The following is a 26,126-nucleotide window of genomic DNA, read 5'->3' on the forward strand; positions in this document are numbered from 1 at the left end:
GAGTGTGCCTTAATGGAGGACAAAATAATATTTGAAGCAGAAAGCAAACTACAGCATGGGGGAAAAAATTATCCCTTTTAATGATGAGGGACTGCAGGATGGAGAATATTAGATTGTGTTATACTTGTAGGTTATCCTTAAGGATGGTTCGCGTGATAAGAGAAATAGAGAATACAAATATATTGCCAGTTTTGAAAAGTTCTTTACTTGCAGCCAGACATTAATGTTTTTAATTTTAAGATTAACACTCATCCTATTGTTTGCTGTAGTGCTACGGAAAAGTATATGTTAAGCACATGATTATTTACCGACTGCTGAATAGGAACCTTAGTCCATGTAATTAGAATGTTAAGTAAAGCATTCCAGAAATAACTCTTATTGTTAATGCATCCTGAATTATTCTGGAAAGCTGTGACTAATCACTGGCTGCTCTTAGATTACATTTCAAGAATGTGCCATTTATTTGATGCTTTCCTTTCACATCTTGTTATCTGCTTTTAACATGACTGTCTCTTTTGATTAAAGTTTTCTTTCAGTTCTCTTCATCTGTGGTTCTTTTTAAACATGCTATACTTGCTTTTCTCTTGTTTTCACTCCTGTTTCTTTATGATTTCTGCAGACTCTACACCAAGTAAAGCAGATTCAATCTTTGAGGCATTTAAATGAGCGACTGCTGGCTGAGAATAGGGCCTTGACGAGAGTGGTTACAAAGCTCTCAGGGTCCTATAGGCAACTACATTCTGTGGACTTGTAATTTCTTCTTTCTTCTCCTTTGAGTAGCCCAGCAGTTGTTGAATTTTAGCTAGTGCTTTGGCAGCACTTTACTATTAATGCTTGTGTGTCGAAGATTTACTTATTGCTTGATTACAGAAGTGTGGCTTATGCATGATGTCTAGTGTCCTAGCTACTGTTCCTTACTAGACACATTGGTGTGGTTTGGTAATATCCTTAATAGCATCATTTTTTGTCATTTTGCATTCAAAGGTGAATCGGGGACAGTTCAAGAAATAGGTCTTTGTTGGCTTGTACAAGTTTTTTGACTGTAGTTATTTATACGTTATGTAAAGATGTGGTACCCCAAAGGGCATGGCTGTTCACAAAGGACTTGAACTAGCATCAGGCTCTCTTTGTTGCTGTTGTACAAAATGCAGAGGTTGAAAACTGACTGGTCTCAAAATTTCCAACATATTAAAATGAACAGTAGAGATCTTCCTTTCGCAACTGTAGTTAATTTTTATAAGACTGACCCAAATCAAAATTGTACTAGTGAATATTTGAGTAATGATTTCAGTATTGTGGACTTCTGATTGTTCACATCAGCTACTCCAGTTTTTACATTCCAGTATGCAGGGTTTTGGTTAGCAGAAAAAGTCATCTTTTCTTCAAGAATGTATTTGAACTTCAAACTTTATTATATATTTGTTCAAATACTGTTTATTTCAGGTCTGGCTTGGTTGTGTTAATATTCTTGTTTTTATCAAACTAGATTTAGAATAGGCTTGAAAGTCTGTAACTTTAAATCAAAGGAGATCTAAGTGTTGATGTGAAGATTACAGATGTTATACCTGTGTGAAATCCAATGACAGGGAACATCATTGAAAAATCATTTTGACAGCTACCTTTGAGAGAACAGTTTGACCCATCCTTCCCTACCCTCCCCCCGCATGCCAGATCTTTCAGCTCACTAGCTCTTTGTCCTTGATAGCAAAACTATGCACGGCTGAAGCTCTGAGCTGTGTGGATCTGGACCAGATGAAAATAATTTAAAAATAGAACACTCATTTACTTTTACACACACACATTCTCAATCTTTCTATCCCAGGGAAGGGGAGGGAGGTGTATGTTTTCTGGTTCTGCCTACATGCCTCAGGCCTCAGAATTTTCCATTGGGGGGGGCTAGCGTGGGAGGCTGCATGTGCTCATGAGTACAGTCTGTTGCAACCTTTGTTAATGCAAAACTGTTAAACCTACAAATGATTACTTTAAGGTTTGGCTTTGTAACAATCTGGTTTTGGTTACTAAATGACGTGCTTAGTGACTATTGAATTACATTTTGCTTCAACTAGACCTGTGCAAAATTACACATATAATATGTAAAGACATAAATAGTGCATGTTATGGTCTTGCTTATTTAAGAGACCGCAGAAAGATGCTCTCGTTTTTCAGGGAGAAGTAAACTGGAATTGAAGCTTTACATATATAGTGAAAAGCTAACTAAAGGCCCCTCTACACTAGAGAATTTTGGCATTTCAACCACCCATTCAAACACCTGAAATACTAGTGAAGTATTTTGGTGCAGATCCTCAGCTGGTTTAGCTTGTCAGAACTTGGTTACTTATACCAGCTGAGGATCTGCCCCTTTGTGTTGAAAGTGGTTTGTGGACATGTTGCCAGAACTTGTAAACACAAGAAGATTGCACTAGCCCCAAGCAAATTTTGTGAGTTCTGCTTTGACTGGTTCAATCTGAACCATTTTAGCATTAGTATAAATGGGGATCACAATGTTGCAGCTACAATATTTCAATTTGTCCTCCCAGATCAATCCCACAATACCCATATCTGCTGCTGCAGTAATAGAGAACACTTGTCCTGTCACACCTCTACCTCCCCATTCCCAAACAGGCCCAATAACAGTTGAAACAGTATTTGGCTGATATATCTCTAACCATTAACCCTTCCTCCCTTAAATAGTAATGCACAAATAGCTTCATCAGAATAAAAACTATTCAGGGTAGTTTTTGCCAGCTATATAACTGCATAATAAATAGACTGTATTTAAATAAAGCCCTATGTTTGAACAAAGCTTTTTCATCTGGATGGAAATTCTCCAGGGGAAAAAAGCTAAGCTCATGTATGCACTCGCATACATTAAGCCTGGTAATAACTGTAGCTCCCTGATTAGGGAGTGAGTTGGCACAGGACTGTGGAGCTGGAGGCTCATCTTCCCCGCACCTGAGATTTGTACAGAAAACAAAATGAAGGTAACAGTTCTGAAAATACACACCAAGCTCTCTCCCTCCCTCTCTCCCCCCGAACTCCTCAGTGTACACACCAATTAATCTGAGCTCTCTGTGGTACTTATGTCCTGGAGGTGCACTAATGCCTGCTGATCAGCCTGCTATACCACGCTCCCCCAAATCTGCTTTGAGTACATTTGGGGACCTGGAGGAATTTAGTAGGCCTCACGGATAGGTCAGAGAGATGTTCTCCCACATCTGAGCTTGTATTTTGCTGCTCTCTAGATCCTAAAGGAAAAATTGTTTAATTTTAAAACAAGAAGCCAGCAAACACATAGAATGAAAAACAATTTTTTTTTACAAAATGAATAAATCAAGCTTCATACCTTCTCAAGCACAGACACTTAAAGGACATTGAAGTTTCATAGGATTCTGGGTCTATAAACCCAGAGCAAATTGAACAGCAAAAAAGGTAGGAACTTGGTACCCTTTGGTCATTTCATTTATATTTCGTTGTACACTGATCCCCAGATAGGACATAAACACTGGAACAAACCATATATCACACTGGTGCAGAGATATGTCCACACACACAATACATACACCACATTATATTAGAGATAATATTGCATTAAAAAAAGACATTAAGAGTTAATGTCGCAAAGTCAAATGCTCAAAAGTCATGAATTACCCGAATTAAGGTTTCCTGTGCAACCTTAATTCAGCCCCCTTGGGCATTTGCATTAAGATACAGTTTTGAATACATCCTCACCTACTATTTTTTTCTGTAGGGCCCCTGCCTCATTCTGTGAAGTTTTTCAAGATTTTCTTTTATCTTCTCCTTTGTTCAGTGTTCAGCCCCAGTCCTTATTTAACATATACCATCCAAACCCTGATCAGAATACAGAATTATTAATGTCCTTGTGGGTGTTTCTTTGGTTCTTTGACCGTAGCATCTGAGTGCTTTACAAACATTAATCACACCCCTGTGAGATGATGGGGGGTATTGAAGCACAGAGAGATTAAGGCCAAAATAGTAAAGTGCCTGCTAATTTTGGGTGCCCACACACGTGGACATACTCAGGGTTTGATTTTTCAAAGTTTGTGGCATTTTACAGCTCTTTATATCATCACAGCACAGTTCCCATTGACTTCAGTTGCAACTCTGAACACTTCTGCAAATCAGACTCAAGGTAAAAAGTTTGGACACCCAGAAAATGAGGAACACCCAATTAGTGGCCATCTGTGAAAAGTCTGGTTTTAAACTGTGTTTAGCTTCCCACAGGAACTCTGTGGCAGAGGCAGGGATAGAATCTAGTTCTCCAGGTGGCATTAAAGTTCCTTAACCATGAGACTATCTTTCCTCTTCCTGCAATGTCCTGCCTCATACACCACACACCTTCACTTTTCTGCAAATGAGGCAGGAGTCCTACAGATGCCATAACTCACTACATAACCCTGATTCATTCCCTGGACAGGCCTATCCTGTGCACTGAAGAGGCAGGTGTTTTATTGGGGAGGGGGAGAAATGTGATCATGTAATTAATCTGTATCATAATACATGCACACTGTGAGATGGGGGGGAATTACAATGATGTGGGCAACCTCACTTTGGATGCTTGACTTCGCAACCTTTCTTTTAGCACAGGGGTTTGTTGTGCGCGCATGTGTGTGTGCAGTTTGCTAACTTTTTTTAAACAAACAAAAAAACATGTGGAACCCTATTGACTGGGTCATCAGCAGGATTTGGACATTTAGATCCAAAGCATAGAGCTCTGACACTTGAGGTAACTGTTAGCAGAAATGGGCTGTTAACTTCTGGTGGGGAAGAACACAGAGATTGCCAAGGGATATTTTCTGCCAGTGGACAAATATGGAGATTGAGAACTCCTGGGATCAATTCTAGTTTCTCTAGGGGAGTGTTCTCTGTAGTGGTCATCCCAGCTCCTGCCCCCACACCCCCTCTGTGTGCCTGTCCACCCCCACACCCATTCATTGGTTCCTAACCCTCTGTGCCTATGTTTACCCCAGCCTTCTGGGTAACCTTAATTCTGGCATTTTCTAACTTTTGAGTGTTTGACTCTGCAACCTTACCATTCTTTTAATGTAGTTTTCTTGGGTGTATATACACTGCTGTTTGGGAAGCTGAGTGTAGATCCATGGGACAGGTGCTCCAAAGCATAGTTAGAGCAGTGGTTGAAGGCAGTGTTACATGTAGACAGGCTGAAGCATTTTATATTGATTAGGCTGGGGATCATGGAAAACCAAAGCCAATGCAGGAACAAACAGTAATAGAAATGCTTAGCTGTAATATTTAATCTTGATTAAATAAAGCAAACTGCTAGTGTAGAGGGGCCTCATGAATTTTAAGACTTAATTGATTAAAAATATATTAGTTATGCACCTGTGAGTAATTAAAACCTTTAAAACAAATCAATATTTACTTTGCACCAAAGCACCTAGAGTAAGATGAGGCCATTTTTTCCAGTAGCTGAATTTTAGTGTATCCAGTGCTAAAAAAAGAGAACTTCTACTCCACAGCCTAATTGTTTCATGCCAGAAGGCCCAGTGCTCTAAACCAGTTTATTATTAAAAGAACTAAAACAGCTTCTAGGAATAAGGGTTCTGTTTCTGATGACTGCCTTGTCTAGTATTGTTGCTTTTGTTTTAGGTTATAACAGCAAATAACCATCATGCTTCCATTTTTTGATAGATGCTACCAGACTTGAAGGCAGACAACCAGAGGCTAAAAGATGAAAATGGGGCCTTGATCAGAGTTATAAGCAAACTTTCCAAATAAAAAGGTTTACTACAGCAGCAAAATGGTATTGCACATATCTAGTAATTCCAGTGGACCATGGTATGGCAGTCACTGGAAGCTTGGGAAGATTTCTTGGAGACTGTCATTTTCAGATATCCTGCCAAATGCCCTCTTACCTGTGTTCTTTTTATCAGGATCATTGTTTCATGTTAAAGTGCAGCTGCTGAGAAGATAAAATGACTGAGAAATCTTGTTTACAGCTACAGCATATAAGGAAAGTGTTTAAGGCCAGATATGCTTCAGATATTTAACCAGTAAGCCTTAGTTGTACATAAACACTTTTGCATCAATGAAAGCTTTCAGCTCTCACAGAAAGACAATTACTCATGTTTGTGCCACAGTTCATAGTTTTTCTACACTCAGTTTTTTCTTTACATCTAAGTTTGGATTTGTGTTTTCCCTTTTAATTATTCATGTACCAATTTTTTCTTGTACAGTGTTTTCACAGCTTTATCATTTGCAGAGACCACACAACTCTTTAAAATACAAATTTGTGTTGCTAACTAGAGCTGTATTGTCCAACCACCTGGAACAGAGATGTTTGGTGGAACATTTGCTTTCACTGTGTGTGCAATATGCATTTATTTCCTATACAAGATGCTTTAAAGTCGGTTGAAACTAGAATTATTTTACGAGTCCTGTTTTCTGCCTTTATTGGTCACTTTAAAAAAAAAAAAAAAAAAAAAAAAGTTTGTAGTGAAACATGTTAGATCCTGTAATCATCACATTCATTTTAGCAGGTACTGAGTGATGCTGTATATATAAATGTGTACTGTTTTGATTTTTTCAGACCGCCACGTGGCATGCTTGAATATACTTCCCTATTGCAAATGTCTGTTAATGCAAATTAGGCTATTCCAGAATAGTGTGTTTAACAAAGTTCGTTAATTTTTATGGTATAAAGAATTTACACATTGTACGGAGCCCTATCTTGACAAAAGGTTTGAACTATAAAATACTTTTATTATCTTTTTTCTCCCATTTTTTCATTTGATAGTGTTCACCATAATAAAAATGGCATAAATATAACTGCTTCACTACATTTCACATACCTGTATTTATCTGAGTGCTGTCCAAAACTGTTGTGCTAGCCAAAGTAACGTTACTAAATCATTTGAAAAACCTAACCCATTACACTCACAATGTTTATATGCACTGTTGTTGCCATATGAAAAGGCATCTTAGTTGATACCACCATGTTCAGACCATTTTATACATTTCAGTGGCCTTTTTTAAAAGTACTTAAGTGAAGATTGCATTTGTTAGAAACAAATAGCTTTTCTATTTTCACTAAACCATATGAGATGACATCTTATTGGCACATAGACTATTGCCTAATACCACTGAACAGTTCAGCCATTAAAATAAATTGTACATTGTAAAGCTTGTAGTAGCTATTGTATTATTGGTTATTGTATACTATATTAAATGTGAATTTGTACCCCTTCATTTAAAAAGGTCATTGTGTTCTACTGCCTATTTCTTGGGGAGGGGGGTTGTTTTGTTTTACTGGGATGGGGAGGGGTTTTTTTTGTTTTGTTTTGTTTTGGGGTTTTTTTGGTAAGGGGGACGTGTTTTCTTTGTGTTGATTGGTTTTTTGAAGATGTAAGGTTATGCTCTTACTACCAAGCTCAGGATTCATTATTTTAAAGGTACAAGGATAGTTTTTGAGATATCTTCTTATAATTGATCTGTATGAGAGATGGGTCTGAATATAGGGAACTTCCATTGTCTTACGCTAACATAAAGGCAGAGAATTGATCAGTTTGAATGATTGCAACATGTTCAATTCTGTTATGACAGAGTTAGGCATATTCTGGATTATATTTGGTAAAGTTTGGATGCCTGTGAATGAGTAAATAAGTGTTTCTAATATTTTAGTGTTTTATATTTAGGTTATTTATTCTTTATCTAAAAACCGAATGGCTACTGTGCTATATTGATTTTATTGGTAGTACTGAGCAGACTTTGTATCTGCATGAAACTAGTTGCAAACCCACTATTTTGGAAAAAAATGTATTTTGACATATACAAATAAAATGAATAAAAACTATTTTAAATGTGTGAAAGTTTTACTGAGAAGACATTTTAAACCATGTTTTGAGTTTGATATTTAAAATATTCAGTGGGCATTTTTTTCATTCATTGCTTTACTTGGATGCAAAGTTCAAGTGCTTTTCGAAGATTGTAATCAAATTGTGATTATTTGCACATCATTGTACATGCACATCTGTAAATGCAACAGTAAAATGCCATATTTATGCAATCTGTAACAACTTGGACAAATGTTTATATATTTTACATAAACCTGTCTGTATGCAGAACTTGAGAACCAGTTTTTTATGTGCTATTACCACAGTAAAAATACAACCCTGAATCTATTAGAGAAGCTGATTAATTTAATTGATCATTCTGTAGCACCAATTGATTTTCCCATAAATGTTTTGGTAACTAAACTTTGTCTGTCTACAGTAACCACCCACAACTAAACTTAAAACAAAACAAAACACCACACTCCAACTTGCAAATTCCAGAATTTAAAACACAAATCTTTTTTGGAAGTCTGCTTGCTTATTTGGGGAAACTGGAATGGGAAAAGCACTTCATTGCTAGCTGTACCTGACTATCCAAATTTACCTATAGATTTTGATGTGCAGTGGGTGACATGGAGAAGAAAGTAATTCAAAACCTTAACTTGTATTTTCAATGGACTTGTTCCAAGGTGTGGAGAGAGCTTTGCCAGAGTTAACACTGAACACACATGGAAACAGCTGGTGCTTGAGATTTAAAGACTCACAGAGGAAAGGTAGCACATACAATCCGCAGCACCAATTCATGTGGTCATAACACCCAGGAAGGATGGAACCAAAGTCTTAGAAGGAGTGACTGTGTGAGGCTACCAACTAGATAAGCAATAAATAATTAGAGGGAGATGGGAAGGTCTGTGTGTGTAAGAGACTGGGTGTCAGTTCCTTGGTTCAATTTCTGACTTCCCCCTTTTGGCTCTAGAGCAAGAAGACTGGATGTTAGAACGCTTGGATTCTATTTTTCCTTGCCCTCCCCAAAACGACCATCTTTGTGTTTTCCCCAATTCCCACCGCGCGCACACCATGCAGCCTTCTGCCACTTCCTCCCCATATGCAAAAAAGACAGGTTAGTTTTCAGTTAACCACCATTCATTTTCCCTTATGTCTTTGTGCACCGTGTTCTTCTGTTTCCAGTTCTTCTTTCACCTACATGAAATCAAAAACTTCAAGGATCATCTATTCCTATCTCACTGAGATCTCTATTTTGACATTGACTAAACTGGCAATTTTCCATGTGACACTCTGTGCTCTAGTGAAAGTAAAACCAGATCCATTCTATCCAGATTGCCGATCTACTGCATCTTCATATTTGTGCAGCAGCTGTTTTTTTTACAGAAAAGAGAAACCAGCGTGTGTTTGGATAAAAGCAGAACAAATGTACTCTTATTTGGAGAGAAGGGGTAAGCATTTATTTGTTTTTCAGTTTATAAATTGGAGAAGTATTTGGGTCAGAGCACCACTTTGAACATGGGGGGAATCAATTGATCCCTGCTTTCACATGTCTGTGAACAGAGGATGCCCAGCATTGGGTATGTCTACCTTTCAAGCTGGAGGTTTAAATTCCAGCTTGTGGAGATGCACCTGTGCTAGCTCTGATTGAGTGTGTGCTAAAAAGAGTGTAGCTGCAGAGGGGCTAATTGCCCTGCCTACGATCCAGTCTGAGACCACAGCTATGTACTCGGTGGCTAACCCTTGCTCCACCCCAATTATATTCTGCTTTTAGCACACTAGCTCAATCAGAGCAAGCATGGATGTGTCTCCTCAAGCTGGAATATCTCCAGCCTCAAACATAGATGTTTGAGCAAGATGTGGGATCAGTGGACAGAAAGCAAATGCTAATTGCATGGGATCCTCCTTTTTACCTTGTTCCTACAGAAGTCTTCCTCAGGTCTACTATAGGAGTCTGGCTCCACCAAATGGGAGAGCTGCTGTTGCTATCCTTCACACCCTTAATCAGGAGGCTTTCATTCAACAGGACACTACTTAATTGCCACTAGAGTCTTAGATACCAATAGATACATGGGAAATCTCCACAGTGTTGTGAGAGGAACAAAATGGCAGCAAGCAGCTGTCACACCACCTTAGAAATCAATAGTCTCTGTAGAGAGGCCTCTGCCGGTGCCTTGAGATCTGCTAGGCCAGTATGTGGAACCCCTTGTGCCTGTTCTATGTAGGGGGAGACAGCAAACCCATCAATCAGAACTAGAACCAGTTCAAATGTGGAATTCCCTACTCTGTATTGTGTGTTCCTGAGCAGAGAGCTTGGCCCCAGGTTCGTAATGACTTTCCTTTCACCTTAGCTGCCACCTTCGAAGTCATTCACTTCTGAATAAAAAGGGGAGGGCCACTTTAATAGGTACATTTTAACTGGGTTGAGTAATTCCCCCTCTTTCAGTTGGTGCTTCCATGCACATTTGACTTCACTATGCAGCATGAAGATAGTAAACTGTTCTTTTCTCACCTGTTTTTTTATCCACTTGTAAAACTGGAGTTTGTGCAACAATCTTAATTTCAAACTGCATCTTTTTGAAGTAAAATTTATACAACCAGTAGGAAAGGCAGCTTTTCTGTTGCACCAAACCACACAGATGAAATTCACTGTGGGACCAGATGTAAGAAACCAGCCACTACAAAATCGAGTGTGTGCGTTAATGGAATATTGGGTAAGGCTAGGACTCCACTGAATAGGGTGGGGACAATCCTTTCCGAACGTATGGCCTGCAACAGCCTTTTGCGGGTTTCTTCTGATTTGTTCAGCAGAAATGTCTTGAGAGAGACATGACTGTTACTTCAACAACATCTAGCAACCCTTCGTTTGTGTGTTGCCTAAGGAAAAGACATTCTTCAGTTCTAAGTTAAAATATACTGAAAAATTCTATAGAACTTTTCTATACATTTTAAAAATTTGAAGTTAGTATAATACTCCTGCTTTTTTAAAAAAAAGAATTTCTGTAGAACTCTTGATTTCATCTCTTACATTTATAGAGCATTTCCATATGTGAATACATGGACTTATTTTGGGGGGGCAGGGATGACATTCACCCATCTTACAGTTTTTTCAAAAAATTGAGTATTTGCACACTGAGTTTTAACATGTTTAAGAAAGATTTTGCTAAATCCAAAACCAAAGGGGAAAGTATTGTTATTAAGCATTAGACTTGGCCAGGAAACAGATTTTCCATTCTGCAATAATTGAGTTTATAAAAAAAAAAAAAAAAAATCCATATTAGAACAAGGCCAAAAACTCAATTTTTCATGGAACTGAAATCCTGCACTATTTTATTTTAAAACACCAAAACAGGCTCCCTGGGCTTTTTTGCAGCTGCTGACTGGTTAGTTTGATTAATTTCATGACTGTAATTCAGTAGCTGGCAGCTGTGAAACTGATCAGCACTGTATCAGTTCCAATCAGCAGCTTCTTGCCCTTCCAGGGCTTTGGCTTCCTGGAAACTCCAATATACTGATTGCTTTAGAGTCAAAGACCCCAGGGTTTCCTGACCCCCAGGCAGCCAAACTCTCAGGGCAGCTAGCTTCTAGGCTGTGGAAGTCAAGTAACCCATGGAGCCAACTAGCTTAAAGAATGTGGAAGCCCTAACATCTCCAACTCCAAGACAGCATAGTGGGTCTGCCATGGAACTGACAACTGTGGAAGTCATGGGATCCCAGCTCCGAGGCAGTCCTTCAGCTGGACAGCTGAAGAGCAGGTTAGTCACATTAGTAGGAAACCAGGTAGGTTTCAAAACCCACTTATGTTCTGTTGGAAGATTTGTCAATGTTTACATGTTTCTACAAAACATTTTGGTTTTGACGAATGGGCATTTTCCAATGCAAAAATGTTTTGCTGGAAAATTTCTAACCGGCTTTATTAAGCAGATGTCTCTTACATTTGTCTCGTTTGCCTGAGCAGTGGCTGGTGTTTGATAGCAACTAGCTGCAAATGTATCCTGCTCAAAATCAGATTGATTTCTGTTTTAGTCTAGAGGAGTACTGTACAGTAGCCACAAAGGTGGTAGTGCGTGCCTACCTAATGGGATTTTAAAAAATTCCTAATGAATTGCTTAGGTACACAAACAGAACTGCTGCCACGGTGATTAAATCCTCTGCTATTTTCTTATGTCAGCACCTCCCCCTTTTGCTGTTATTACTGATTGGATGCAGAAAATATTTAATCTTTAGAAGAAAAACTGTGATTCAAGGGTTTTTTTAAGTTCTGTCACCTGTTGGATGTCTAAAGTTTCTATCTATGGATAATTATAGCCAGGACCAAAGCCTCACATTCCAACTCTGTAATTATTTCAACTCTTTGTTGGGTCTTATACAAGCTTACTGAAGCTTATCAAGAATAGTTAGGCAAGGCAGCACAATCCATCTCCCAAAGCATTGCTTCCCTGTGTTAAATGTCAGCAAGCCCAGGCCAACACAAACTTGTACTCTTTGTTTTTGCTAAAAATTAATTAATTTGAAAAACCACCCTGGAAAAACACTAAGAAATGAGCGAGGAGGCAGAAGAGAAGCAGTTTTTTTCCTGGGTTCAATATTTCCCTGTTTCATAAAATCCACCACAAAGATCTTGGGATTACCATTTCATACCTTCACCCAGTAGCCGAAGAGAAGTTTCTACCTATTTCTCATTTAGTCTTAAATGTGCTTTAAATTCTGCATTTAAAATATACTGCAGCCATAACTGGACAATAGCTGTGCTTGTTTATTACATCAAATATTAAATAACAAAATAAGCATTTAACCAGAAAAAAACACCTTCCCTGTCATAATATTTAGTAAACAGAAACTTTAGACATCCAACAGGTGACAGCGCTTTAAAAAAAAAAACAAACCCTAAACCAACAGTTCTTTCCTCATCTAAAGGATACATAATTGCCATGTCTAATCAGTAAAAAGAGAAAAATGGAGCGCTCTAGGTTCCCAGAAAATTAAAAGATCATGGTCACATTTTATTAAATTAGAAATCTAAAAAAAGCCAATCCAGTCAGCTCAACTTCATACTACAAATAATCTTTATAATCAGAACAGCAGCATATCCAAATTCTCTCATCCTGCCTCAGACCTTTTCTCTCCTTACCTCACTCTCCCTGTAAAGCTGGGACTTCGCTCACCATGCTGAAGGCCGGTAAATTTGGTCTATTCTGAACTGAGAGATGGAATGAGAGTCAAGGACCCTGCAAGAGAATGCCTCTCCTAAACAAAGCTTTAGAACCTTTCTGATTCCAAGTGCAACAGCGAGACAGAGATTGGAGAAGCAGACTTTGGATCAACAGGGTCCGGGTCATTAAAGCTTGAACACAACCCCTTTGTCTCTACCAAGAGGCAATCATTATGAATTATGCAGCTCTGGTGATGTGCTCCCAGTAAGATATCTTGTTGGCCTACTGCATTCTGTACCAGCTTCAGTTTCTTAATGGATTTTAATTATAGTACCATATAGAGTGCATTACAGTAGCCTAACCTTAGAAGGAAAAAGGCATTGACGATGTCTGTGGAAATCACTAGTGACTTTCACAAGAGAAGGCTGTAGTTTTCTGGCAACAATTAGATGAGAGAAGGATTTTTATAATCGAAGAGTGAATCTCACCCCCAAACATGTATCACATGGAGGTTCATCTAGTCAAAAATGGCAACTTACCCTACACCACAGGAGAGTGTATTTTCTAACTTTCTTTGAAAATCTGATCTTTAATAGCCTCTGAACATCTGCTTTCAAGATCCCTGTGTTAATGACTCCATAACCGGCCTTCTTGGTAAAATTAAAGTCACTCCACTTTTCTAGTATCAGAGATGATTCATTTCCAATTGCCAAGATATCACACAACTGGGACAGAATTTGAAATGAACAGAACAATGAAGTTCATTGTTTGGTTCCTTCTTGGCTGACAAGTGTATTCTTTAATTCAAGCAAGGAGCTTTTTTCTGGCAGCTATTTGACTTTACTTTCCCATTTCTTGGAAGAACTAGTGGATGGTATAAATTTCTTATCTTAGGAATGGATGTGTCAACCAGACAAAAGCAAGAAAGAGGTCAAGTCTGATAATCAAAATAACCCAGCCCTTCTCCTCCTACAACCTGGCCCCTAAATTTCAAAAATGCTGATAATAGAGATATGCAAAAGTCATCCTAAGTTTAGTCAGTTATAGGCCTTGCCTCTTAGCCATTCATTCCTCTCTATCATCATTAGTGATCATACAGACATGATATTTTAGTCTACAACTAGTAAAAAAAAATGGGCCAAAAGTTGGGCACTGGGTCCTGGTAGTGATTAGTCCATGGTACGGAGGTAGAACTACTATGAGGGTAATCCTAACTGTTCAACTCCCATCTCCCAAAGCAGATATATATCCAGTCTTTCTGATGCTCCCATTGGTGACACAAAAATGTGAGTATCAACCTTAGGGCAGACTGGTAAAAAATGAGGGCATAAACCCCAAGCTCGTTGTGAATTTTAAACTTGGATTTCCCCAACCAACTCTTCAGACCCATTAACAGCCTAAAACAGAGTCACAGACAGCCCCTTAAATACCCTGCTCTCTCTTGTCACTATGTGAGTGTATCTCTGTGATAGATGGCCCTGAACATCAACAATCACAGCAATATTCAGGTTACTCCTAATCTCAAAGGACCAGTCACTTACCCCAGGTCAATTGCACCTTAACACTCACACCAAGGACCAAGGCTTGCAGCCAATCCTATAATAAACTATATGAAGATTTAGTAATTAGGAAATGGAAACTACAGAATTATTTACAAGGTTAAAGTAAGCGAATACAGACACAGGAATGAGTTATAGTGTTTGATTACAGAAAACTATTACCCTTCAAAATCTGTCATCTCTATTTGTTCTTTAGCATTAACCCAGGCTCTGCAGCTGGAGATCTCTTGCTTATGCTTAGGAAACTATTTGCACATCACCTCCGCCAAGCAATATAGAGAGCCTTAGTTCCTTTTGTTTGAGGTTTTTATCCTCCTCCTGCTATGTGTTCTCATTTGCAAACTCAGAAGAGGGGAGGAGTCCACGGGTATGATTCATCCTCACAGGTACGAGAACAGAACAACAGAGTTTTTAATCCTTTTGTTGACAATTTCTCAATCCACGTGTAGGGAGTTTCCAGTTGTAAAATCCAACCATAGCCTGGCTGGTAACCAGGAGTCTCTTCTTTTGGGGGAGGCATAACGATTGCCATAGAAGAGCAGCTCTTCACACTAATGTGCCTCTCCTGTATGGTGATTAATATGGTCACAGAAGTTCCCATTACATCCACTCAAATGTTACATTACAATATGGAATACAGATATTACAAGTCAGATTAATACATGCAGCAACTCATAAGCATCTAACAGAGTCTAAACACTCCCTTATAACTCTAATACCTGACCTATCAACACACAAGTGAGGTAGACAGATTCCAGCTATGTATCTATCAGTGATCAGTGTTCAGTTCAGACATGGGGACCTTGGCAAGGGTTGAGGAAGATACTTCAAATGAGGATTAGAAAAAGAAAAGTCAGTATTTGCTGTAGTTGAACAGACTTTCATGCAGTGGGCCTATTTGTGCCCCCAATCCAACCACTGTGCAAGGAGCTGCTGTGTAGATCTCTCCTATCCCATGCAAGGAAAAGGAGTCAGCTGCTTCTGCCACACAATTGCCTGTAACTACCTCAGCTGAGATCCTTAAGCAGGGTCAAGACTCCATAGCTGAGGAGGATAAAGGCAGGAATGGGAATATGTAGCTCTGCAGAGAACAGAGTGGAAAGTTAATGCAACCTGAGACATTATTCACTCTTCTTCAAAGCCCTCTGCACCTAGGAACCCTCTTTATGTAGATCTACACTACAAATTACTTCAGTGGAGTCTCTTGATTAACTTATTCGTGAAACAGCTTTTAGAGATTCATTACAAAATCGCAGGAAAACTTACTGGGGGGGAGACTGATAGTTTCTTTCCTCTCCTCTGTGAATATTTAAACAGGATGAGCCAGTATAAATCTCCCAAGAGAAAGGAGAAGAAGATTGTTATATCCGCCAGAGTGAATACACGTAACAGATTGTTTTAACTATCTAAATACCACACTGGAAAGAAGAAAGTGGATTTGCCCAGATCCATATACATTAACTGCTTGGGAACAGTGCCTCGGCATAATAAATGTTTTGTCAAGACAATGTACATTAATTTACTGATATTTAAAGTAAACAAAAATGAAATATTTAAATGGACCCTAACTCCTAAAGCTGTAATCATAACTTTAAGCCACTGGTTCTCAAACTGTGGTTGCTGGAGAACTGCCAGATCACATGTTGTCAGTTCATGTTCTCCTCTCCAGATGCTAAATTGCATTTAAAAAAAACTGGAAGGAAATACATTAAATACTTTTCTGCTACTACTATTCTGTGCACTATCTTGAGTCTCTTTGCATGGTCTACTGGTGAGACAAGATTTCCAATATCAAAACCCTCAAGCATTATCAGATGTCTGGCATTCAAAGCATTTCATACCCAGCTCAGCTGCGTTGGTGTGGGCATCTCATTCGTATGGCTGACTTGAGAATACTCAAGGCCATGTTTTATGGTCAGCTAAAGCAAGGTACCCATTATTGCGCGGCCGGTGCAAACACTATAGACATTCTGAAGTCATACTTGAAAGGGTGTCAGGTTGATCGCAGCAGTTGAGCAGCAACAATCCAAGGCAGAGCAAGATGGTGGCAAATTTGTCATGTTGCTGTTAACTGCTTTGAAGCAAGGGGCATTAACATTTTATGTGAAAAACATGAACAGTGCAAAGCAAGGATACAACAGCCTGCAATGGTCATAGACAGTCTTGTCTGTCCCACATGTAACTGTGTCTGCAGTTCTCGCATTGGTCTGACCTCACAGATATGTGTTCACCTGTAGCATTTGCTGAATCCTTGTATGTGGGCACCGATGTGAGACTCCATCATCATTCTATGTCAGCAAATGTTGTAGTTGCCACATGTAGTTGATTCCAGATAGGAAGGGAAGGTGTTCACAAGGCAGTTTCTATTAAGATGTGATCTGCCTAGTGAAGAAGTTTGAGAAAACCCTGGTGCAAATTTTTAATATGTTTGTTGTTCCCATATGTAAATATATTTTGAAAACAAAAATTGGATAGTGATTAGCTTTACTGCTTTGTTACCAACGATGATTACAAGATGGCAAAAGTGAAGTTGCTCATGTGGATTCAGTGATAGCATGAATATTTAATGCTATAATATTACTTTACTAATATTTATCAACAAACAATCATATTAGGGGTAGTTTGAGAACCTTCCAGCATCAACATGGTTGAATGGATTTCTTACATATTATAATGTGAGCCAGTAGGTGGCACCAGAAAGCTGTTTCAGTCCTGCCCACAGTTTATATCAGTGCATGATCAGATGAACCACCACCCTTCTGAACAAAATCTGATCTAGAGAGTTATGCACAAAGTCTATGAGATCCGTTTAATATTTGTCTGGGAGGATGGTGTGGTTTCTATAGGGTTTTTTTTTACAGGAGTATGTAGTATTTCCTCAAGAAAAATCTGCCTTGATGAATGTTAAATTCTGAAATGAGAGATGAAGTGTTTTGATCTGAATATAAATCTAAAGTTAGTTCACACACACACAAACAGGCAGAGCCAGTCAGACTGTAGCAGAGGACCCCTTTAAATATATTTTACCAGGAGTCCATTAAAGGGGCGTGCATGACTCAGAAGATCACTAATGGGGCACCAAGCTTTTCACTGGGTTGCCAGTGGAAATCCAGCAAAGGTCATTACTCACCGACAGTTGTTACCCAGGGATAGCTACTTAGCAGTCTTGGGGAAAGGAGATAGTGGGCTCAATTTGGTTCCTACTGGACTAGTTGCAACTTTATAATCAGCACTAAGTGGCAGGCTATGCACTGAGTGAACCTAGATCCTAAATTATTCTTGCTCCCCTAGAGGCTGCTGCTCCCAAGTCAGGGTCAGTGTGGGAAGCTTTAGTGCCAGAAAGAACTTGAGTTCCCAAGGCTGTTCAGCCAGCCCTTTATATCAGCACTGAATTTGGCTGAAATATTAACATCATCACCCCCCCCACCCCCAAACCTCACTTTAACAGCATGTCAGGGTCACTATGTAAACTAGAGGACAGCACTTCATTACTTTTGTAGGCCAAGCACATTTCATGCCCCAGGGGCTCCTTCCCCCTCCATTTCTCCAACAAGCTTCCTGTGTGCCACCTTCCCATCCCCTCTATTTCAGGGACCCCCTGCAACCTCCTCACCCTTCCCTTATGCCAATAATTCTGCGTTCCCCATTCACCCCCTATGCCAGGGGTACTGTGAGCACCATTCCAACCTCTGCCACATGGCAGGGGCTGTGTCCCCCCACCTCCCTCTCTGCCCAGGCTATTGTCCTCCATTGCCCCTCTCACTTCCTGCCTTTTTCCCCCATCTCACCATTCTTGTTCATAGCAGGGCCTCCGATTTTCCCTCATGCCCCACCAGAGGATGCACGTGCCCCCCAAACTAGGGGCTCTGAGTGCCACCCCATTTCCCCCTTCCTCCTATGCCAGGGGCTCTGTCTGCCCCTTTCCCACTCCACCATTCTTATTTCTTTTCTTTCCAAATATGTTAACCAAAATCAGTAAGGTTCTGGCCGCTGAGGCCTAGAACATTCTCTGAGGTTTTGGAATTGCTCAGGGGCAGCTTTCAAAAGTTGTCATGTGACAGACAGACAGGAAAAAGAGAAATGCCATTGAGCTGAGTGCCAGCCCTCACCTTGCTCAGCCAACAAACTGCTGCAGCACTCCTGTTGTGACACAACTTTTGGATCACAGAAACTTGCCCACCTCTCAGCTTCTCCCTGACTGCTAGTCTCCCCAGCATCTCCTCTCTGCCCCTCAGCAGTCTTTCTGCTGGTTCTCCATCCCTACTTCGTCATTTGTTTTCCAGCTCCTCTTCCCAAGCTGCCTCCCAGGCTTCTGCTGCCCCTCCTTTTCGGTATAATGTTTCTCTCGCCCCACCCTATTTTCATTCTTCTCTCTAGCTGCAGCTTCTCTCTGCCTGCCTCTTCTCAGCTGGTCTTTCCATCTCTCCCCTGCTTCAATGTCTCCACTTAAGCACCTCTTCCCTGATGCAATTGCTCTCCAGACGCTTCTTTCCCACTCACCTTTCTAGCTCCCACACCTAGCCTCACCCAGTTGAAATATCTCTTTACCCACCTCTCCCCTACTTATCCTGCTGCTTCCCGCCTTCTTCTTCCCCACTCACTCCTCCAACTCTCCTTCATTGCAAAAGTTCCACGGCTACCTCCCACCACTATTGCTTCTTTCCTTAGCTTGTCTTTCTAGCACTTCAGTGTCTTCCACACGCACACACTCCTCCCTTGCTGCTTCTGCTCCACTTGTCTCTTCCTCCTCCTGCCCCTCTCCCACTACTCTTTTCCACCTACTTATCCCCCACTGTTCAGAAACATACATCCCTGATAATCTCAAAAGGTTCCAATCCAATCTTTCCTCCTAAGAAATTTCTCTGTCTACCTCCAGCTACCACTGCCTTTCCACATCCCACTCCCCACCTGACATCCCAGTTACCCACCTTGCTCACTTCATTTCCCCTCCATCACCACTGATCCATTTCGGTTCTTGTACCATGCTGCTCAGTATAGTAGCTGAACATCTATTACCTAGAACCACTCTGTCCTTCCTTAATCCATCCATTGCCCACAGCCCAGTTATTGCTTCCTTAGGAATCATCCCCATCTCCTATTTGTCTCTACCCAGCTGATTTCCCCCTCACAGCTCCAGAAATAATGCAGTGGGAGAAAAGATTCAATGATCATATGCTTTTTTTTTTTTTTTCTTTCCCATCAAAACATTTTCTGGGTAAACAGATGCTCGCTCTTTCCTAATTAGTCTCCTTCCATTTCTTCATGAATCTCAAACAACCAGAAGAATTAGGATTTCAAATAGTCTACACAGAGAAATTGACAGCAATTGACAGAAATAGTGATAGCAGAATAAACTATTCCAGAGTAAGGTATTCTGAAATAACTCCTTGTGTGGGCACTCAATTGTGAAATAAAAGTCACTTTTATTCTGGAACAGAGTGTCCATATGGAGAGCTATTCCAGAGTAGCTATTGCAGCATAGTTTATTCCACCAGTCAATTTCACAGTTTTAGTATGTCATCCAGTCCATCCCACTGCCTATGCAATTTTTGTTTCTTTCATTATATTTTCTAGTGCTTTGTCTAGTCTGGTTTTAAATGACTCATATGATGGAACTTCTACCACATCCTTTGGAAGAACATTCCACATTTTCATTTAATGTGTCTTTGATTTTCATAAGTAATGTTTACAATCCAGTGTTTTCATGAAGAGAACTACTTACGATGTCACAGATTCTGAATTGTGGCATCACTGAATACATTAAGCAGGAAGAGGCTGGTTATAAAAGAGGGAATTCCAATTTATATTTAAACACTCTGGTAATCAGTCAGCAATGATAGGAACAGAAGCATTGCACACTTAATTTTGCCACCTTTGCTCATGTCAATAGGACTACTTGTGTCATAAGTAAAACTGGCTGAAGTGCTTTAAACAAGGGTTTTTAAATAAAAAAAATGCATTGTTTCAAAAATTATTTTTTGGTAATTGTTGATATTGTTGAAATTTATGTTTTGCAAAAAGAATTCATGTCCCTTTTTCAAAAGCTTTATTAAAAATATTACAGTAGAACCTCAGAGACCAGTCAACCACACACCCCATTTGGAACCAGAAGTATGCAGTCAGGAAGCATCAGAGACACACACACACAAAAAGCAAATACAGTACAGTACTGTGTTAAACGTGAACTACTAAAAAAAATAAAGGGAAAGCAGCATTTTCCTTCTGCATAGTAAAGTTTCAAAGCTGTATTAAGGCAATGTTCAGTTGTAAACTTTTAAAAGAAAACCATAACATTTTATTCAGAGTTACAAACATTTCAGAGTTACGAACAACCTCCATTCCCGAGGTGTTTGTAACACTGAGGTTCTACTGTATCAAAATTGTTTTTGTTTAAATGACTACTTCAATAACATTTTTTGTAATGTTGATAAATTTTGGGGAAATGTACAAAAAAAAGGCAACAAAACAATTAGTTTTGAACTCTTTGAAATGAAAACAACTTATTCTACTTGAAAACAGGTTTTAGTTTTTTGACCAGCTCTCCCAGTAAGGGCCTATTCAATGTGAGTAACAGGAGGGGGCAGGAATTAGGCCTCTAATGAGGTTTTAATAGAATATCACATTTTTAAAGGTCTGCCAAATTGTGGCTTCTTTAGGTTAGTGTCAAAAGAGTAAAAGCAAATATATCCACAGTTTCTGGTGAAATAGGTCACAGAACAAACAATAGGGAAGTAGTTAAGATAATTCCCTGTTGTGCTTATCCATAACTGTAGAACAAATGGTATAACTGAGAACTAAGTGTGAATTTTCTCAGGTTCGGGGCTCTACAACTTACATTTTTTTCAAGTAACTTTGTGTGTTAGAATTCCTTACTCTTTTTAATATCCATTCACAGCAAAATTTATCCATGTTTAAATTAAAAAAAAAACTAATTTGGTAGGTTTTTATTTTCTCTCAAAACAGCCATGTAATTATTGTACCTTATGAAAAACATATTACAAATAAGTGATTTTCAAGCATCTAAAAGTTTTAAATATCCTCCATATTTGTATTTTTCCATTATAATTATAGGCAATTATAGCTTTTGCTCCAGTTTCCTCCAAAACAATTTATGCTTAAATTTTCACTCTGTAAGCAAGTGTTTACAATAAAATTACACATCTTTCAAAATAGGATGTGAAAAGGAAAATGCTAACAACTTTAATTTTAGACAACATTTATTATTTTTTTAAAATTATGTTTTACTGTGTGTTCTTTAAAACTTTCTCTTCCCACGTATGTTGCTTGACTTCTTAGGTCCTGATTATGCTGTGAGCTCAATGCAAGTGAACATCTGCACACGCAGAAACCCCCCACAGAAATATCATGGCCTTTGGTTGATTGCTTTTTGGGGCATGGACTGTGTTTTCCTTTGTGTTTTGTTTGGACACTGCCAGATAATTACTAAATTCCTAAGATATTTGACTGTCTCTCTTTACAGAGCTGTTCCTTTATTGATCACTGGATTAATAGGTGTAGACCCTTGAAATATTGTTACTCAGAAAAAAATAAAAACAAAAAAACTCCAAATCAACTGCAGACTCATATAAAACATTGTTAAACCATGCATGCAACATCTAGAAAGTCCAAGTATGTTAATCAGCACTGTATTTTTTAGGAGACCTGTAAACCATTATTCTGATTCTTTTGGGACATGGCAGTGTTATTGCCAGACATCTTTGGCAATATATTCCATAACGTTCCATACTGTGTGGCCTGGAGGACTGCAACGTGCATGCAGACACCCATTTGCCTGCACAGAGCCCTGGTGAAGTAATTGGGGCTCTGCCAGCGTGTACCAAGATCAGGGCGAATGCTATTTTACTGGTTCTATATTGATCCTTTGGAGTATCAAAATAAATGTTAAGATTTATAGCGCTGTTGATGTAAAAGAGCCCTAAAGGTATCTGAGTTTCTGTTAACTAGTACACACAAGAGACAAACTAACAGTGAGCCGGCAACTGTTGGTTTGGTTTCTGAATATTCAGATCTAGGAAGTCTTACATACTTTCTTGTTTGGAGATATAAAAAGGCAGGAATTGGAATGTCTTTTTGTGTCATATGTTGGATCTATTAAGCCAGTAAGAACATAGTGAAAACATAATTTTAAATTCATATAAAAGGTTGTCTGTAGAGATATGAATATGTTGAGAGGGTCTTTGAGAAGGGTGGCAGGCTGCACAGCTGTTGATAAAGATGGTGGTAGCTCTTCAGTTTTAGTAGTAGTAGCTTGTTGGAATGTAGAAAGAATCTGCATTAAGCACTAATGGAGGCCATCATATCTTGATAAACTGCCAATGGAGGTGTTATGTGCTATAAATAGAAATAAAGTATCATTGTTCTTGGTCAGATAAAAACAGATTACCTTGAATTTATGGATTTGGAATTCTGCTTCTTCTATGCCAATAATGAAACCATTATTTTCCCACAGACCTATTTTTCCACTTGGTTTCCATCTTATATTGCTTCCAACAAGCTTACAGAGTCATAGTTACTTGATTATCCTATGCAGAAAGTAGTGTATACTTTTAAAATTATTTTAAGGATGTGAGGTATCCATATGCTATGGTAATTAGGGCAGTAGAAATATTGGTACTAGTGGGGAAAAAAGAAGTTTGATGTTATGAGAACAAAGTAGACTTTGTAATTACATAATCACCAGTATTCTTTAAAATTTTCTATGGGACTGGGTACATATTTAAATTAAATCTATTCTAGTTGGGACACTTTATTAATCATGAAATTGAGATTACATTCCTTTGGTTTTCACACTATAAAACATGATGATTCTTTTTATGTGTTTGTATAGATGCCAGAATCTCAGCTTTCAAATAACATATTACCTTTTATACAATTTGCCAGTTCATAAATTAAAGGTAATCTGTTTTCATTTTTCCTGTTATATTTTAATACAACAACAAACCACAATAATAGAATATGAAAAACATTTTTCCTCTCTCAAGAAGGTTTCAAGTTCTGTTTTTCAGCTTTTTAGCCTTTCTATTGCTTGTCACTTCAGGGGCAGAGCTAAGGTGAACAACTGTTTAGGAGCTCAAAAAGGGAGTGGCCTCTGTGAAGAAGAAGGCATTTGATGAACATATATATAGTATCAGTAAGGATTTCATTGTAATTTTGAAGCTATCAACCCAAGAAAAGCCCTTCCATGTTGTAAATCAATGGGAGTTAGGCACCTAAATTATTTTGAGGATCTGGGCCTTTGTTACATTGAGATAAAGAAGAATAAGAACAAGAACATAAGTTGTTTTTCGCAAGTGCAAAAATAAGACTGAAAGGTATAGATTGAGTGTCAATCTTAAATCCTAACAGTAGTGACTTGAATATAATTAAGTATGAGATCCTTGTAGAGAGAAATCTTATCAGTAGGTAAGTACTGTGACACTAAACTTCAGGAGAGGGATTTAATGAATAAATGAGGAAGTTTGTAACAATTTAATGAGAAAGTTGGAAAATGAAAATCCATATAATCACCATGTGGGCTCCCAAGCGTATCTTATCAGAGTCACAAGTGGTATGCATAGCTAAGAACAAGAAGCAAGAAAAATGCCATATTAAATGGCAGGAAATAGGAAATTTTTCACAGTAAAATAATGTTTTCAAAAAAGTAACCTAGCTGGAGTGATAACAGAACAGAATTTACACTTTGGTAGATAAGATGTAAAATAGAGATTAAGAGGGAATTTGAAGAACAAACAAATGTAAAGACAAATATGAAACTCTTTGAGAATCTGAAAAGTAGGAAGCCTGCTGGTGAGACAGAATGTATGTGTGGCCAGAGGGCAATCAGAAAGAATGCTCCACAGTTACTCTTCAAGGCCCTAAAACTGCACCAGGATCTGCTACAGTAAACCCCTGCACCTAGGCAGAGTCCCACTGAAGTTGGTGTGCAAGAGGCAATATTCAAGTTTTATGGATAAGAACTCAAGTTCTGAAATTCTTCTTACTTAGGTACAGCCATCAGAAAGGTAACGCTGAGTAACAGAACAGAGAGACAGAACAGAGGGGCAAAAATGAGCATTTGAGAAACACATCCCACCAAGTTAAGGTCTCCTGTATTCCTGGGTGAGGCACTGGAGGCTGGGTGAGGGCTTTGAAGTACAGGGGAAGGTAAGTACCAGCATGAAGAGTGGGAGTGAGCGAATAACAAGAGGAGCCTGAGATAGAGAAAGAGAGGAGGCAATGGGGGTAGCAGTGTGGGGGCAGGGAGAGGAAGAGGATTTTTTGAGCTGAGGTGTGGAGGTAGCAGCATGAATGGGATGAGGCAATGTTGAGATTTCATGTGGAGATGAGGTGCAGCGTGGAGATCTTTTACAGAGGGTGGGGCTAGAAGCAAGGGAAAGGATGGGGAAGATGCATTGAGGCAGTGGGTTGGGATTTCATAAGCAAGGACTGAAGGAGGGGGTATCTTCCTGGAGAGGTTGGTGAGATTTCACCAAGGAGTGGTGATATGAGGCAAAGATGTCACCAGATGTGGCTAAAGATGAGACACTGAAGGTGACTTACTGGCAGTAGGGGAGTGCTGAGACAGTGGGCAGGTAGGTGGTGGTTTGATGTAATGGACTTGAAGAGTATTCAGCAGGGGAAGTTTGAGGCAGTCAGAAGGTAGATTTAATGGGAGGACTTTGAGGCCCTGGAAGCGATTTTACTGATTGTTACTTAGGGGGTTTCATGGGGTGGTGAGGCAATAAACTGTACTAGAGGCTGTAATGTACCAGGGGGAAGAACACTGGGAATATTAGTAGGACAGATTTCAAGGGGGAGGAGTCAGCAGGGGAGGAAAACGGTAATTTCATTGGGCAAGGTGAGGCTGAGAGAGAGTAGCAGGGAGATAGACCTTGGGAGAGGGGTTATTTCATAAGGGGCTTAGGTAAGGTAGGTGGTGTGAAACTAAAGTAGAGGAGTGATCGTAAGTAAGTGTGTGTGTGTGTATTTGTGGGGGCTTTATTGTGGGAGCAATGGGGATTTTCACAGGGTTTGGGAAGTTGTGTGTAACAGACAAACAGAAAAATGTCATGAAGTTGAGTGCAGGGCCTTGCTTCATTAAGCCAATATTGTAAATTTCTTTAACATTTTACTATCCTGCCCTTGAAAGCTACCTCTTTGCATAAATCTATGTTAAAATCTATGTGTCCGTGGAATTTTGGGGGATTGGGTAATTTGTTTGGGCTGCTAGAAGGAGACAAAGAAATATTAGACAATTTGCAATCTTTTAAAAAGGAACCCATTTTAAGGTGTTTAGTCTCACAAAATATGTATTCAATTTTCCCAAGTTTTTAAAAATGCATACCACTTTAACCATAAAAATTTGAAACATGAGTGTTATTGATTTTTGATTTATAAGGGAGGTCAAAATCAGCCTTCCAAATCCTGGTTGCAACCTTAACTAAGGAGAAGAGACTCTCAATACATAATAATAGTAAAATGTAATGTAAAATTCACTATGCTAGGGCTTAGGATCCTCTGTCTCCCTGCCATTTTAAACTTAATAAAATAAAAGTGTATTTCTAGGCCTGAAAATATCCCGGGCTTAAGATTTTTGAAAG

General features: G+C 39.1%; 1 protein-coding gene across 1 annotated transcript in view; it reads left to right on the forward strand.

Annotated features, from left to right (window-relative positions):
* The window catches only part of PPP1R12A (protein phosphatase 1 regulatory subunit 12A), a 204,056-nt gene extending 195,897 nt beyond the window's left edge, over nucleotides 1–8,159 (forward strand). The window contains exon 25 of the mRNA XM_067559898.1: nucleotides 5,671–8,159. Within this exon, the coding sequence (XP_067415999.1) occupies nucleotides 5,671–5,757 (87 nt within the window). The 3' untranslated portion in view covers nucleotides 5,758–8,159. The remainder of the gene's footprint in view (nucleotides 1–5,670) is intronic.
* The last annotated feature ends 17,967 nt before the right edge of the window (nucleotides 8,160–26,126 follow it).

This window comes from Emydura macquarii, unplaced genomic scaffold (genome assembly GCF_026122565.2).
Source record: "Emydura macquarii macquarii isolate MOO-44397 ecotype Brisbane River unplaced genomic scaffold, CSIRO-AGI_Emac_v2 contig_2205, whole genome shotgun sequence".
Lineage (NCBI taxonomy): Eukaryota > Metazoa > Chordata > Testudines > Chelidae > Emydura > Emydura macquarii.